Source organism: Emys orbicularis, chromosome 3 (genome assembly GCF_028017835.1).
Source record: "Emys orbicularis isolate rEmyOrb1 chromosome 3, rEmyOrb1.hap1, whole genome shotgun sequence".
NCBI lineage: Eukaryota > Metazoa > Chordata > Testudines > Emydidae > Emys > Emys orbicularis.
Window position 1 is genome coordinate 198085374 of NC_088685.1, and position 15424 is coordinate 198100797.

Here is a 15424-nt window from a genome sequence, read left to right on the forward strand (position 1 = left end):
TTAGATGCAAGCTGTTAGTGGGAACATTGCCAGTCTTCCATTTGCAGTGTTTCAAAGCCACCTGCTTTTTTTTACTGGGGCACATGACTTTATAAAGGTTATTTTTCTCCTATATGTTCATCTGCCAATCCAGAGGACATTAGGGAGACAAGGTGGGTGAGGTAATATCTTTTATTGGACCAACTTCTGTTATAGAGAGAGAAGCTTTCGAGCCACACAGAACTCTGTCTCATAGGACCCACCTACCGTCATGGAGACAGCTCAACTAGCTCAAATGTTTTTTGGTGGTAAAAGGAAGCTCTAATTTAAATGCAAGGATGACAGGCATTTTGGAATGATCTTTGTCCTCAGAGGCAGGTGCACTATCCTCTGAAGAAAGCAGAGGGAAAACACAATTGTCTAGTTTCTCAGTACTGAAAAACACTCCCTTAGTCTGGAAGCCCTTTTATTTCAACCAAAGCCTGTTTATTTCACTGCTTTTGATGTCCCACTTCAGAAGAAGCTTCTTTTGGGGGCTAGCCCAGTATGGGAGGGGAAAGGAGTGTTTTGTCCTTCAGTGTAGCACCCAATGCTAGCTTTACAGTAGCTTCCATTCACTGCACGCTTACCTCAGGAAAACTCCTGTGCAACGTAGCTATTCTTTCTACTACTCTCAAAGTTAATGGTGTGTAAAATGGCAGGACTAAATTAGTCTAGCGTAATGCTTTCTTCCCACTTAACTAGCCCTCATTGGTTTGGGGCAAAGATGTCTGAGCCCTCCCCCAAAAAAGCAGTACAAGTACTAATGTGTATAAAAGACAGTTGCAGGACAGACAGGATTGGGATGATGATTGACGATACAAGCCAATCTTCCGACTGCAACTTTAAATCACAACTCCTCTAGATAGTCAAACTATTAGTAGAGAAGGGGGAAACCTTTAGTACACCTCTACCCCGATATAATGCGACCCGATATAACACGAATTCGGCTATAACACGGTAAAGCAGTGCTCCGGGGGGGCGGGGCTGCGCACTCCAGCGGATCAAAGCAAGTTCGATATAACACGGTTTCACCTATAACGCGGTAAGATTTTTTGGCTCCTGAGGACAGCGTTATATTGGGGTAGAGGTGTACAAGTTTGGTAGTGTTTTGGGAACGTGATAAATGGGAGCAGGTGCCTGAAGTACAAGAATCTGCTTTTACAGAGGTGCGCACACATGCTACTGAACTATTCAACAGGTTTACAGCTGTTCATTTCTCTAAACATGCAGCAGTATTAACACCCCCAGCAGAGAGGGCTTTGCATGATTTAAAACTGCCCCTCTAGTTGAAATTTTTGAGGGGAAATCTGCTGTATTGATGTTGATGTGCTGAGCACCAGCAACTCTGCATACACTCAGTACCACTTCAAGCAGCATTTATTGAACTAGAACCTTGTGCAATAGATCGGTTCACTGCTCTAGTTAAATTGAGCTGGTTCAATAGTACAACATTCACATATACAAGATTCAGGCAGGTACACGTCTCACTCTGTATGTACATTCAGAAGGATGGTATAGGCCTGAAATCCCATTTTAAAATGTGTAAATTTGAACATGGAAGTGGTGTCTCTTTAGGATGCCCCATTTAATAGAAATCTCTCTTCAAAACAGTTTATCATAATGAGTGACCTGTTTACATTGGGAAAGTATTTAGTAGTCTGCTTAAAGAGGAGGTATTTGGCTGGTTCATTGTAGGTATGAAATTCTAAGTTCTTCCTTACAGGTAGGACTGGTAGCACTCCATTTGAAGTTTGCCTGACATTTCCCCATTTAAGACCTTAGCGTCAGTTGTTTATATCTTTTCAGCCCAAACAGCTGAAGTTTGGCAAATTCCAATGGAATCATTTTTGGAAGGTTTCATGCAAAATGGTTCAGCAGGTTTTGAGAACAAAATTAGGGGGAAATACATTTTTCCCATATTTAAAATTTTTAGAATTTCTTTGAGAAGCCCTTGTACCCCCATACTTTGAGAATGGAACTGAAATTGGACCCAGTTATAAGCCTCTGAAAAATCTGTTTTCACATGGTCAGAGTGAAACAGCTAAAATCTTATCTGCACCCAGCATGCTCTATTTCCCCTGCTCTTACTGCTGACTACACTAGGCTACAGGGGGAAAGCCACTTTCTTGGCAGCGTGGACTAGGGTTGAGCTAGGGCAGTGGTTCTCAAACTTTTTGTATGAGTGACCCCTTTCAGACATCTCCCTATCTAAATTAAAACCACTATTTTCTATTTAACACTATTTTAAATGCTAAATTTATAACCCTATTTAAAATTAATGTACCTTTTCTCACAGCTTTTAAATTAAACATTGAATTGTTATAAGCAGAAAAGTTATTAAATTAGTTACTGTTGAATACTAGGAGGTGTGACGAAACGGTCAATATCACTTCACAGCAGACTTGCTAACTAGCTGGGAGGCTGTGAAAAGTGATATTAACATACAAATATCACTTCACAGTAGACTTACTAGCAGCCCATTGCCACGCTTACTTCTGTGGTGATGCTGGCAGCATGCGCTGCCTTCAGAGCTGAGTGACCACAGAGTGGTGGCTGCTGGCCAGGCACCCAGCTCTGAAGGCAGTACTGCTGCCGGCAGCAGCACAAAACTGCAGAAGGTATATAGATTTAAATTACATATTTTATAGCAGTTGGGGTGTTTCATGCATGTACTTGCAACCCATGTAAAACCTCATGATCCCGGAGCTAGGGAATGTGAGTGAGAGCAGGGAACCCCTCTGTCCTATGCTCTCAGTGATGCCCCTGCTGGTGGCCAGGTAGGGTAGCAGAGGAAGCCACCTTATGCAAATACAGAAGGGACAAGAGTCAAGCCAGGGGGAAGGAAAGGAGTGGAGTGGGTGATCCATTTAAAGCAGAGGTGGGTAAACTAGGGCCCGCAGGCCACATCTGGCCTGGGATGCTATCTCTGGCCCCTCTCCCTCCCCTGCAGCCTCAGCTCGCTCGCTCCTCTGCTGGCACAATGCTCTGGGCAACAGGGCTGTGAGCTCCTGGGGCAGCGCAGCTGCAGAGCCCGGCCTGACCCGGTGCTCTGTGTTGCATGGTGGCAGCAGTGTTGTGGTGCGGCTGTAGCATCGTCAGCCAGGTAAGGGGGTAGGGGAGTTTGGGGTGCTGGTCAGGGAGTTGAATGAGGGCAGAGGTCCCAGGGGTGCAGTCAGGAGACAAGGAGAATGGGTAGCTGGATGGGGCAGGGGGGCATCAGGAATGAGAGGGGTTGGATGGGGCAGTGTGGGTCTGGAGGCAATCAGGCAACAGGGGTGTGTGGATGGGGCAGGGGTCCCAGGGGAGCCATCAGGGAATGGGGGGGTTGGAAGGGGCAGGAGTCCTGGGGGGGAGTAGATAGGAGGTGGGGGCTGGGCCATGACCCCCTCCCTTAACCAGCCCTCCATACAATTTGAAACCCAATGCGGCCCTCAGGCCAAAAAGTTTGCCCACCCCTGAGCTAAAGCTTCCAACCCTGCTGATGGCCTGGTGTGGGAGTTAATATACCACCACTAGAAAAATCAAATTTGCTTTTAAAAAAATTAAAATATTAAACATGAGTTAAAGCCAAGCACTCAAGTTAGGAAATTCAATAATGAAGCTTGCCCCCAAGTTAGGAAATTCAATAATGAAGCTTGCCCCCACATATGTCCTGGTGGTCCCAGGGCCGGGGATCTTTCCTGCACAGTTCTGGGTCCCAGGAGATTGGTGGGCCCAACTGTGCCCCATATTACCCCACTGCCTTCATTATAGTAGCTGGAATTTCCCCCCACATCTTAAACCAAGCTCTCAAAATTTAAACAGAAGGGTCTACTCTCTGCCTCAAGCTGTATTATGGGGATAGAGCCCCATCACCCCACAGGGGCGTTGTAAAAATAAGTTGTTTGTGAAGCACTCAATACTATAGCAAAAAGCCCATGAGGAAATTGTCTTTGGCACCAGGTTTGAATGGCATGCAGTAAATAAGGCTGCAGCAAACAGTCAGGAAACAAGTTATTGAATAGCTGCTCAATCAGACCCATTCATCATGTAACCTGAGGAAGGAGTTCTGTGAAAAAAATTGTGATGTAATTAAAGGCATCATACCTTAATTTACCCCCCTTGTGAGAGTAAGTAAACAATCTCCTTTTCAATCATGAGTTTGCGCCCTTTATTTTCATTCTTCCCTAAACACACCCCAATTCTGCCATATTCCTCCTTCAGGGGAGGTCTCCAGTACTGTACAGGTGTATTTTCCATCCTCTTCCTTAAATCACATTTTCTTTGACTGCAACTGCACACTGATGTCTTTATTAAGATGTCTACATCACCTGGGTCACTTTCCTGCATTGATTGATACTTTAGCATTCTGGAAGATTCATGAGTAGTTTGAATTTACTGACACTGAACTTCATCCATTGTCACATTCACCTCGCTTGGTCAAATGTCTCAAGTTCTTCTGGTCCTGACTAATTTAAACAACATCTAAATTTTGCTTCCTCACTACTTACCTGTTTCCAAGCAATTATTTATACAGTGAACATAAGTACATAGAGAACCTTGGGCCACGCACCTGTTGTGCTTTCACTATGAAAACAGATTAAATGGTCACTTTTGTTATCTCCTAAACAGTTTTTGATCCATGGCACTATTTTGTCTTTCAGCTTATGAGAAACTTATTGTTGGTAGCCTCTGAGGAACCTTATCAAAAGCTATTATTTTCCTTTGTACACACCACGCTGGTTAATCATATGATTTTCCAGATAGCACTATTTTACTTGTAATTATCATTTCAACCAAATTTACCAAGTACATACAGAAGACTTACTAGTCTATGATTTCCCACATATTGCCAGAGCTTTTTTTCCAATACAGATACAACATTGTTACATTCCAAGCTTCTGGAATAATAGCTGTCTTTAAATAAGATTATTAACAGCTCAGCCATTTCATACTTAAGCTCCTTCAGAAATCTCAGATATATACCATGTGGGCCTGGTGACTGCTTCATCAGTTTGCTCCAGTACCTGACACATTACAAGAAAGAAAATGTCCCCTGGCCATCATCATCTGCAGTAAAGACTGAGTCAAAGAAAGCCTAACCACTAGACTCAAGGTGGATGACACTATCCGGCAAGGTGTGTCTGGAGAACTGTACTTTTCCTGTTCCAGAATGTAACTAGGGATACTAAACACTTGAGCTATTGCCATTTCTGTACAGTATGATCTGTATCATGTTCTGTTCTCTGATCACGTATACTATACTAAGTATTATGACAAGATTTTGGTCTGCAGCCGATATTCACAGGCCCTGCTTCCCCCTCCTCTCGGAATTGTATAAAGAAATCAATGAAGGTGATGTACAACCAAACGAGTCAGACTGTTGCCACTGGTCCAAGAACGAAGTTAACACAATTTAAGAAATCTGAACGCATGAGTTTACGATGCTTCCTAACCAGTCACTTTCTTCAGAAACCAATGGTCTGGTTCGTCAGTATGCCTGCTTTAAGTGAAAGAGTCAATCAAATTAACCATACTTTTGATTAGTGATAAAGCATTAATCTTTAATGAACATACGAGGGTTTACATTAAATTACTTAAATATTGTGTCAAAAGATCAGACATTATGCCTGAATGAAAACAGACTGCAAAAGCAGCCCTACTTTCTTCTGAGCTTCCCAATCAAGTTGAAGGAGGCTGAGCAGAACCGGTGTTATTTCTATACACATTAGCTGTGTATTAAGATCTCCAGCCACAATATCTGTATATTGGATACAGAGTCCCAAATTAAAGTCCTGGGTCTTAGAATCTTTCAGCTGCTCTGCTCGCCACAGCTCTAATATTGCCATAGACTTTTGATGGAGGGCTTCCTGCAGAGAAGACAGACATTATTATAAAATGGTATTGACAGATAATCATTAGTACAAACTCTGCTGTAAGACTGAGGCTGCTTTTGAAACCTGAAGGTGTCTGCATTACTGCCAAGATAATTTGCCATAACTGACAAGAGGCTCAAAAAGAAATTATCAGCTTGTCAACCGGTTATTAAGGAAACATCTGGGTAAAATATGTCAGATTCCAATATAAAGGAGAAGATAGCCACTATGCTTTGGTAAAGCTTTGCAATTAGTTGCAAGAAGTAGAAGTTTGCTGTTTACAAGTGATTTTTCTGCAGAAGTCATTCCTAGCTGGAGATGATAGTGTCCAATATGTAATTTGCCAAAGCTTGTGCTAACTTTTCATTTGATAACTCAGTATTGTAAGAGTTTCAACTCATCTGTTTTAGCTAGTTCTAAACAACCAACGCCAGAAACAGGAAGTGTCACTAGTGAGTGCAGCCCTCTGTGGACATTCAACACTCCATTCCCTGCTCTGCTTAAAGCACGAAGTTGAGAGGTACACACGCAGGGAGCGATTCTGCTATCTTTACTCTGCAACAATTGGAGTACCTAGGAGCAGAAGATCTTTCCCAAGAGCAGCAGTCAAGAACGAGGTGAGTAAATCTATGAGTTCAGATTTAGAATAATCCTCTGGCAAAAAAAAGTTAAGCCCTACTTAAAGTAGCAATGATTGCAGTTTCCCCTTAAATACAAATCTTACAACAAAGCAGTGTTTTTGCACAATGGACTGAGGTTAGTTAACAGGGCTTACCTAAAATGAGATTGCAAATTGCTGTTCGGGCCATCTTAATATTCTGAAAAGATCCTAAAATATGAATTTTCCTGTAACAAGGAACCAAAACAGTGTTATTTGGGAAAGGTTTTTGCCTTTAAGCATGTAGTTAATGTTGCGGTATTCAAGTGAATTTGAGATTCAAGAATTAACGCACTAGATCTTTGGAATCCATTTGTACTTTGTTGCCAGTCTTGCATTATTAATTACAACACTTGTAACAAGTATGATTGAGCTGGTGTTTTCCTTTCACTTCATGCTACCAACAACGGGTGGAATCTCTGTCCTATAGTCTTTTCTGATACATAATTTATTTCCAAAGATGTTACGATTAGCTCACTTAATGGTGCCAAGTTTGGAGAGGTCAAGATTTTGAGTTGTTGTGTGATGAGAGCAGTTGTAACCAAGTTTAATAGCAGTGACTGGAGGAGAAACTGATCGGGAAGTCCAAGAGCACACTTCATTGTTTGGAATGCTTACTGTCTTTAAATGGGAATAACTCATTGCTATCCTCTACCCTTTTGAATGCAACTTGTGCATGCTCACATTTGTAGACGCAAACTATATATCTGCACTCCAGCTATCACATGAAGATGAACCTTAATACTCAGACCTTCCCCTGCATTTTATTTAGTGGGTACAACTTGTATCCTCAAAAAAGAGATAAGAGGCTGAGCTGCACTCCCTCTGGAAGCTTATCCTTTAAAATCTCCTCAAACATGGAAGCATTAGAACAAGTCCCCATCAACTTCCCTTCACCAGATCATTCCATTGAATAGCTCAAATTCAGTCATAGTGGGGGGCTAATTTGTGCTTCACTTTAAACATGTATTTTCATATTTTGAGCACCTTCCATCTTTATAACCAGAACATAGCTACCTGTCATGTATACATTCTTTCAAATTTCATACTTCTTCACTGATACTGTTTGAGCTTCCTGCAATTTAGGAAACCTACAATTCTGGGGGACGCCATTCAGCTACCATCGGAACATATCTCCCCAACCCATTCAGCTTCCAGTGATGTTGCCTTAGATGCTGATCCTACTATTGGCTCCTAAGGAGCATTCCTCTTTCATTACCATGTAGGCCAAGAATTCAATCACTTTGAAGATGTTAGCATTCATTGGTTTGGAGAGCAAGAATCTTGAACGATCCCCATCACGTAGAACTGTCCCTACATTTACATGCACAATGTGACATTCTGGGTTATTGCACAGAAGGAAAGAATCGATAAAGGATCAAATACAAGTTTTAGGAACCGCACATTGCCTAGAAATTAAATGTGAAAAGGAGAGTCTACTTACGAGTCAGCAAGAACTATTCGTGTCCTGGTTACATTTTCTATAGTGAATTTGGTTTTTCCACCTTTTCCTGCTATTCTTCCTATTGCTCTAGAAAGGTGATCTCCTTTCAAAGGCTTGACTAAAGCAGAAGGGAAAAAACTGCATTTCATTAGCCAATAGCAATATGTATTTCTATAGCAGCTTTTAGGGTCTTTCAAATCACTTTACAAACAGGAAACAGTTTTAAAATTCCTCTATGGTGATAGGGAAACACTACACAGGGATTATTTTATTCATTACAGTGGGACAGCAGCTCACCCCAGAGGTGGTAGTGTTTCAGAGAGGAGTAATAAAGTGATCTCTGTGTAGGACTAACAGGAATCACTCCTCAAGTGGTTGGGGAACAAGGACCAATTCCTGAGTGAGTTGGGAGAGGATCAAAACAATTAACATGGTCATGTAGAACAGAACTGAAATTAGAAAACATCCAGGGTCTTATACCACCCATATTCCTTTATATCTGTGCACCTTCCATTAGTGCATTCAGCAATGTAACTAACATCTGTCAGTTGTGGTTCGTGTTCTCTCATCCTCTCCCTAGGGCGAGAACTACACATGCAGCATAGTGTTTTGTAGTGGTAGGATTTATTTTGTTTTTTGTTTGCTGCTCCAATCAGCATTCGATGAGTGGAGTCAGGTGTGGGGCAGATGGGCCAAAACACGATTCTACTCCCCAGTCTAAAACCCAGAGCTATGGTATTCCCTAACAAACACCCAGAATGTCACTTTTCAAATTCACTACACACTTCCTCCTTTTGGCAAGGAGAAGGGTACCTACATCATTATTTGTCAGAAATAAGCAGCAGAGATTAGGAATACAGGCTTTCATAAACCAGATGAGAACTAACCTGACAAGTCTGATACACCGCTTTTAACACTGAACGAAGTGTTGATGTTTTAGGAGAAAGGCAATTGTGCTACCACCACGCACCTAGACAATTTTGTACCGCTGTATGTAGGAGTAAAAGTTCTTTCCTGACCCATAAGGTGAGCAATGTACATCCCCGAGGAGAATAACATGCTTTTTCAAGGCTGCGCAGAGTGTTACTGATCATGTTATCCAACCCTTTAAAAAAGATTGACCTCCTACAGCAGTGAACTACACTGGCTAACTACTTAATACAGGAAGCAATATTTCCACTACATGATTTTACCTGTCCTAAATTCAAGTGAAAGGTGTGACACTTGCCTTTGAGTTCAGAATCAGTTTTGCAATGCTGCTTATTTTTGCTAAATACCTCCGTAGCAGATGTCTATTAACCCACGAAATGTTTAAAAAATTGCAGCACAGGTTTGCTGATTCTCATGTTCCTATTTAGACTCTGAACTCCTTGGGACAAGGTCTGTCTTATTTTGTACAGCATCAGGCATAGTGCCACTGCTCAAACACTACATGAGCCCAATAATCCTCATGGGAAACTAGAATCACCCTACTTTTCAGCTAAGTAGTAACAGGGAGTGCTGTATTGAGGTCTCCTTACTAAGACTGCTGCTTTTGCAAAATACGTATTTATGATAATACACTACTATAGTGTGACAAATTCAGTTATACTACTGTACAGTATCTCTGATTCATGCTGTTTGCTTATATACTAAGCTGCAAAACAACTCACAATGGATCTCAAGTTCTACTGAATATTAAAGGCAATTTTCTTTTGGGCAGAGAACATGACACCTGATGCACTATTGAAAGTTTTGCAACAGAAGACACTTACCATCTGTAACTTCAAAAGATTCTAGAAATAGGTCATCTAACCTAACGAGAGCAAGAGCATCCTAAAATATTAAAAAGACTGTGTTATAACACTGTAGCATACAGATAGGAAAACATGTTTAAGGAGCTGCATCATAAACTTTTTTTTTGTTTTTTAAAGACACCTCTAAAGCTTAATTTAAAATGCATCAAATGGTCTGATGCTTCTTCAAAAAGTTAATCTTACTAAAAGTACATGAATATAAGCAAAATAGTGAATTCAAACAAACATCTATGCAAATATAGATCGATAGACCGACAGACAGACCGACCAGAGATTCAACATATCCCTTCGGAGTGGTTTTGAAATAAAATGTTTACACAACACACAACCCTCCAGCTTTACAAAGGCAAGCTTACTGTACCATTGTGTTGGGAAACTAGAGAAAACCTATGCCCCATAACCAGCATCCCTGTAGCAAGCCTGCACAGAAGCCAGCAGGTTTCTATTATCCCTACTTATACCACAATTTAGACTAGGTGACCAGGACCACCTGGCTGCTGAAGACTCACCTCAACTTGAAATCCAAGAATAAATGCTTTCACAAAGTCAGCTGCTTTCGTCAGAGCACTTACATCTTTTGTCTCTTTACAAGTCTACATGATAAACAAATTAAGTTGCATGTGAGAGAGAGATCAGGACTTGAGAAATTTACCGAACACCTTCTAGTCCAAGAACTAAGTAGTCACCAGGCTGAAATACACCAGTTCCCCAAGCCAACCCCCTCCTGTCTGATCTATTGCTTGGGTCCAAATACCCTGGAGTTCTGCTGAATTAGTACTGCCTTCAATTAATGCTGGCCCTCCACCATAAGAATTCATGTTGCTCCCCAGACCACTCAATCAATGCTGGGCAGCCTCTCTCCCCATCAAGTCAGTTTATGACCAAAGTCCTCTGCCAGAATGGTGGGGGACTGAGGTTTTCCTTCTCCTGGAACAAACCCCATGCCATCCTAAAACAGCAGGCCCCATCTACCAGAGTATTGCGAACTTGTATGAATGGAATCCTCGCTAGCATCTCCTTCCAACACAGGGATGTGTGTGTTGGGATTCCTGCCAACAGCTGCCAAGGACTGTGTGTGTGTGTGTGTGTGTGTGTGTGTGTGTGGGGGGGGGGGGGGGGGGGGGGGGGGGAGGAGGAGGAGAAGAAGAAGAGAGAGAGAGAGAGAGAGAGAGAGAGAGAGAGAGAGAGAGAGAGAGAGAGAGAGAGAGAGAGAGAGAGAGAGAGAGAGAGAGAGAGAGAGAGAGAGAGAGAGAGAGAGAAGAGGAGGGGAAGAAGGAAGCCCACAATTTTGGCCAGATAGAGATTAAAGTTAATGATTGGACAACTATGAAATTTAACCTAGGGATGTGGTGGATCTTCCATAATTTGAAGTCCTTAGATCAAACTGGATTTCTTTCTAAAGATATGCCCTAGATCAAATAGACATTATGAGCTTGATACAAATGCTGCTGAGTATGCTATCCAGGAGGTCAGACTAGATCATAGTGATTACTTGGGGCCTTATCTACAAATTTATGAGACATCAGAATGATATGCAAAAATGCAGGTCTGGACAAGGAGAGGCAGTTGTGAGTCAGCAGCATAAAGGAGATAGTCAAAGTCAGAAAATATCTAACGAAAAAAGGTGACCAACAAGGAAGCCTTGTGTGACCTCCACCAAAATTTGGAGAGGAGACTAAGAGGAGGACCCTCCAATGAAACACTAGAGGCAGAGTAACACAGGAGGATAACCACAAAAGTCAAGAGCAAACAAAATTTCAAGAGCAATAAATTAGACAGCAATGAAGTCAGACAACTGGTCAAGAAAAATGAGCGAGGAGAACCTTGACAAATCTCATGGCTTGAAGTGCATCACTAAAGACTCAGAGTGGGAGCTTTGTATTCTGGAGGCTTTTTTTCAATCTCCTCCCTCTAAAGCATCAGGGATGGTCATGGCTGGAGATGGGCCAGTGGACAGGGTGGGCTGTGCTCTGAGGTGTACTGAACATTCTCTCTCAGGTAATTAGCTGGATGGTTCTTGCTCACTTGATCAGGATCTAACGGTTGACCATATGAAGGAATTCTCTCGCAGGTGAGACTGGCAATGGCCTTGCAGGTTTTTCCACCTTCCTCGGCAGCGTGTGGATGTGGGTCACTTGCCAGGATTATCTGGCCATCTCAATCATTTCCCTGCCACTGTAGGGGCCTCAGACATTAGGACGGACTAAGACGCAGCTCTCTATGGTACATAGGAGTCTAGGCTCCTATGGGCTGTAATCATAGAATATCAGGGTTGGAAGGGACCTCAGGAGGTCATCTAGTCAAACCCCCTGCTCAAAGCAGGACGAATCCCCAACTATTTTGGTCTAACTTCGATTGTTGGGGTTAGTGGGTGTATGCAGGGAGGTGTTAGTGGCCTGTGACATAAAGGTCAGACTACACAATCTGGTGGTCCCACCAGGTCTTAAACTCTATATTAGAGTTTAGTGGGCAGAAGCATGACTGGTGAGGGTCTACGATGGAAACAGAAGAAAAGAACCCCACACAGTGACTGCAAGGGAGATCGAGTTCAGAGATGTAGGGGGAAGAGATTGGACAATCATTTGAAAGTGATATGGGATTAAGGTGGGCTTCTTTTTTCCGATTTATATTTTAAAATTGGGGAGACCAAATCATGTTTGTACTGAGCATGGAAAGAACCAAAGTACCTGTTGGCGGGGCGGGGGGGGGGGGGAGGGATGAGATTATAAAACAAAAAGGGCTGGGGATTCTGGAGCAGGTGGAGGAGGAAAGCAAACTCAAAGTCTCAGTGAGAAGCAGAATGTGCTAGGGGCTGACGGAGGAGATCATGCTGGATTTTAATCAGTGTCTCCTTTGTCGGTGGGAGACATCCAATTTTTTTTAAAAAGGAAAACGGACTACATTTGTATAACATTTCAATATTGTTATCCTCAAGAGGGGATACCAAAAAGGTTAGTAATGCCCTCCTCTAATTGTTCAAACACATTCTACAGTCTCAAAAAACAGCAGTTCATAAATCTCCAATTTTCCAAATTAGATCTTATGTATATTACATATAAGATCTATGGCCATGTCACAACTGTCAAAAAACAAGACATTGTATAATGAAGACATTTGTGCAGGCTTATCTACTGTAAGTCTTGTAGTGGCTACTGTACTTGGAATAAGATTTACTTGTCAGGGAAAAGTTACCAGTAGCTTCCACATTTCAACTCTTAAATTTGAAAATGTGGCTTTTAAAAATTAATCTGGAACACAGCTTAATAAAAGTATTACAACATGCTATAAATATAGTTACCCACATGTCAGGGGCTTAACACAAGCTTTAGACAGGCTGTTAAAAGTTGTTAAGCTGTGTAGGCAGTCAATAAGAATGTTAGTTATGGCTGCAACTATCACTTTCGATATCCCAAGTGACTTGAGTGTAGTCCATTAGGCAGAAGGAACACATGAGCTAAGTAATTATGATTGCTTGTCTGCTATGATGAATAAAAGTCATTATGAGATTTGGCAGCCCAAAAAACATAACTAAAACCATTTACATAAGTGTTATACAGTCTTACCTATTTACAAAGCATTGCATTCTGCAATCAGATCTAGTGGCTGGGTCTGTTAAAAAACTGATTTTCCCCTCCCTTACAGTGATGTCAAATTAGAGCGATAAACAGCCTCTGGGTCAGTATTGCTAGGGGGTTAATGCCTTTCTCTAAGTTTTGTTAATTGCTTTATGAGTAAAGTACTTGAGGACACAACTGTTAAGTTTTAGTTTGATCCCATATGTTTTATAGGGCTCCACTTTAGTTTCCTATAGCTCGTAAGTGGGATCTAGATAATAAGTTTTTGTGCTACAAACAAATACAAGAGATAGCAAAAGATAAGTTTTCTAACTCAGCTGAACTGAGGTGCTGCATGAAAATGCCAGGAAAGAGCTTTCTCCTTACCTTGATTTCTACATTTCTTGTTTTTAAGTTAAATCTGATTTGAAGATGCAGGTGTTCTACAATAGGTGTGAATATTTTCATCCAGTTTTCTTTCAAAGGAGTATATCTGTTTGCTGGTACAGGAATTTTCCTCATTTCATCTTTTCCACTCTAGAAAGAAAAAAAAGTTTAAGCAGCACTAACCACCACTATGATCATTCTTGCCAAAAGACAGCCTATCAGAGTGCTCAATCATCAAATCATGCTTTTGCCTTGAAGTCACTATACCAATGAAAGAAAAAAGTGATAGAGAAAAATATCAGCCAAAATTTATAAGGCATAGACTGCCAGAGCACTCAAAGAAGTTTTATAGCAATATTTTACTTATGATGGATGAGATTAAATATTAGTATTTATTGGGAACAGGCAATGCCAAGGAACTGGAGAGTTATTATCGAGTACTTCAACTTTTAAAAGGCTGAAACTTCTTGCTGCAAATGTTTTCCCATCTACTCCTGCTTAGTTTCCAAACAGTGTTCTTCAGCTCCAAGTTAACAAGCTCATCTTCACTGGGGAAAAAGTGTGTGTGGAGATTAAATTTACTAGATAGCTAAAGGGACACAGTCCACTAAAAAGTCACACTTCTATCTAAAAGTGTTTGCCTATCATTCCTAATATTACTTTAGCTGAATGATAAAACGTTTGCTTTTTTTCTAGGTTGTTTACTTTTTGCATCAGACAGCACACTACTTACTGGTCTCATTGTTTCCCCTGTATAGTCAAGGTCTCATGTTTGTGAGCAGAAACAAAGGAGAAAAACCATTACAAAGTTATATAGCCGCAAAACCACAGAAGTTTGCCGGTGGACTCAAGACCGGATCTAGTACCTACAACTACTTTTTTTTTTGCCCTTTTTAAAGCTGACTGGCTTTCAAGTTAACAACGCCCCTTTAACACGACCGCTTCTGCCGGCAGGGAGGTGAAATCTAACAAGGTCTCAACCATCTCCCCCCCCGCCACACACACACAGCGCGCCCTTATTTACCTTGCAAAAACAACAGCACCAGGGCGACAGGGCACCGCTCAATCCTACTTCACTCCTGTTTTAACCGGGCCCCAACCCCGCTACGACCCAGAGCGCTGCGCTGCCACACGGCTGGAGGACACAGCGGCGCGTCACTCTAGGTGCTCAGCCTACGTGCCGGCGTCCTCGGGCTCTGCACCAACAGGCCGGGGCCCTCGGCACGGAGGGCGGCGGGGGCACAGGGGAGCTTTGTCCCCCTCAGCAGCCGGCTCGCTGACAGCGAACGGGAACTCGGTGGCAACGGAACGGGCAGCGCGGGGGCTCCGGGCAGCGCCTGACTCCGCCCGGCTGGTTCTATCTAGACGGGCAGGGCCTGTCCCCGCCGCAGCACCCCCGGAGACCAGACCGGGGCCCGGCACGTCCCGGCTCACCCTGAGCGCGTCCCCAGAGATGGGCGGGAAGTCGGGCCTCTTGCTGGGCCGGGGCTGCCCCGTGTCCATGCGGCTCCCGCCGCCCCCATCCAGCTCGGCCGCCCGCCGCTTCCGTTTGCTCCGCTTGGGGACCCTGATGAAGCCCCCGGCCTCCGTCACGCCCTGGGTCTCCGGGCTCGCGGCGGGGGAGCCCCTCCCGGTCCCTTCCTCCGCTGGCTCCTCCATGCAACACTTCACACGTGCGGGCGGAGCCGGGCTAAGGGCTGACGCAGTCC

At 42.9% G+C, this 15424-nt stretch overlaps 1 protein-coding gene across 1 annotated transcript; it reads right to left on the reverse strand.

Moving 5' to 3' along the window:
• Window positions 1–5547: 5547 nt before the first annotated feature.
• Window positions 5548–15378, reverse strand: PNO1 (partner of NOB1 homolog). The gene is made up of 7 exons (XM_065401062.1): window positions 15150–15378; window positions 13716–13865; window positions 10284–10367; window positions 9733–9793; window positions 7979–8096; window positions 6652–6722; window positions 5548–5870 (listed from the first exon to the last, which is right to left on the reverse strand). The coding sequence occupies exons 1-7, from the start codon at window positions 15372–15374 to the stop codon at window positions 5803–5805; spliced, it is 777 nt and encodes a 258-aa protein (XP_065257134.1). The 5' UTR covers window positions 15375–15378; the 3' UTR covers window positions 5548–5802.
• Between the last annotated feature and the right edge of the window lie 46 nt (window positions 15379–15424).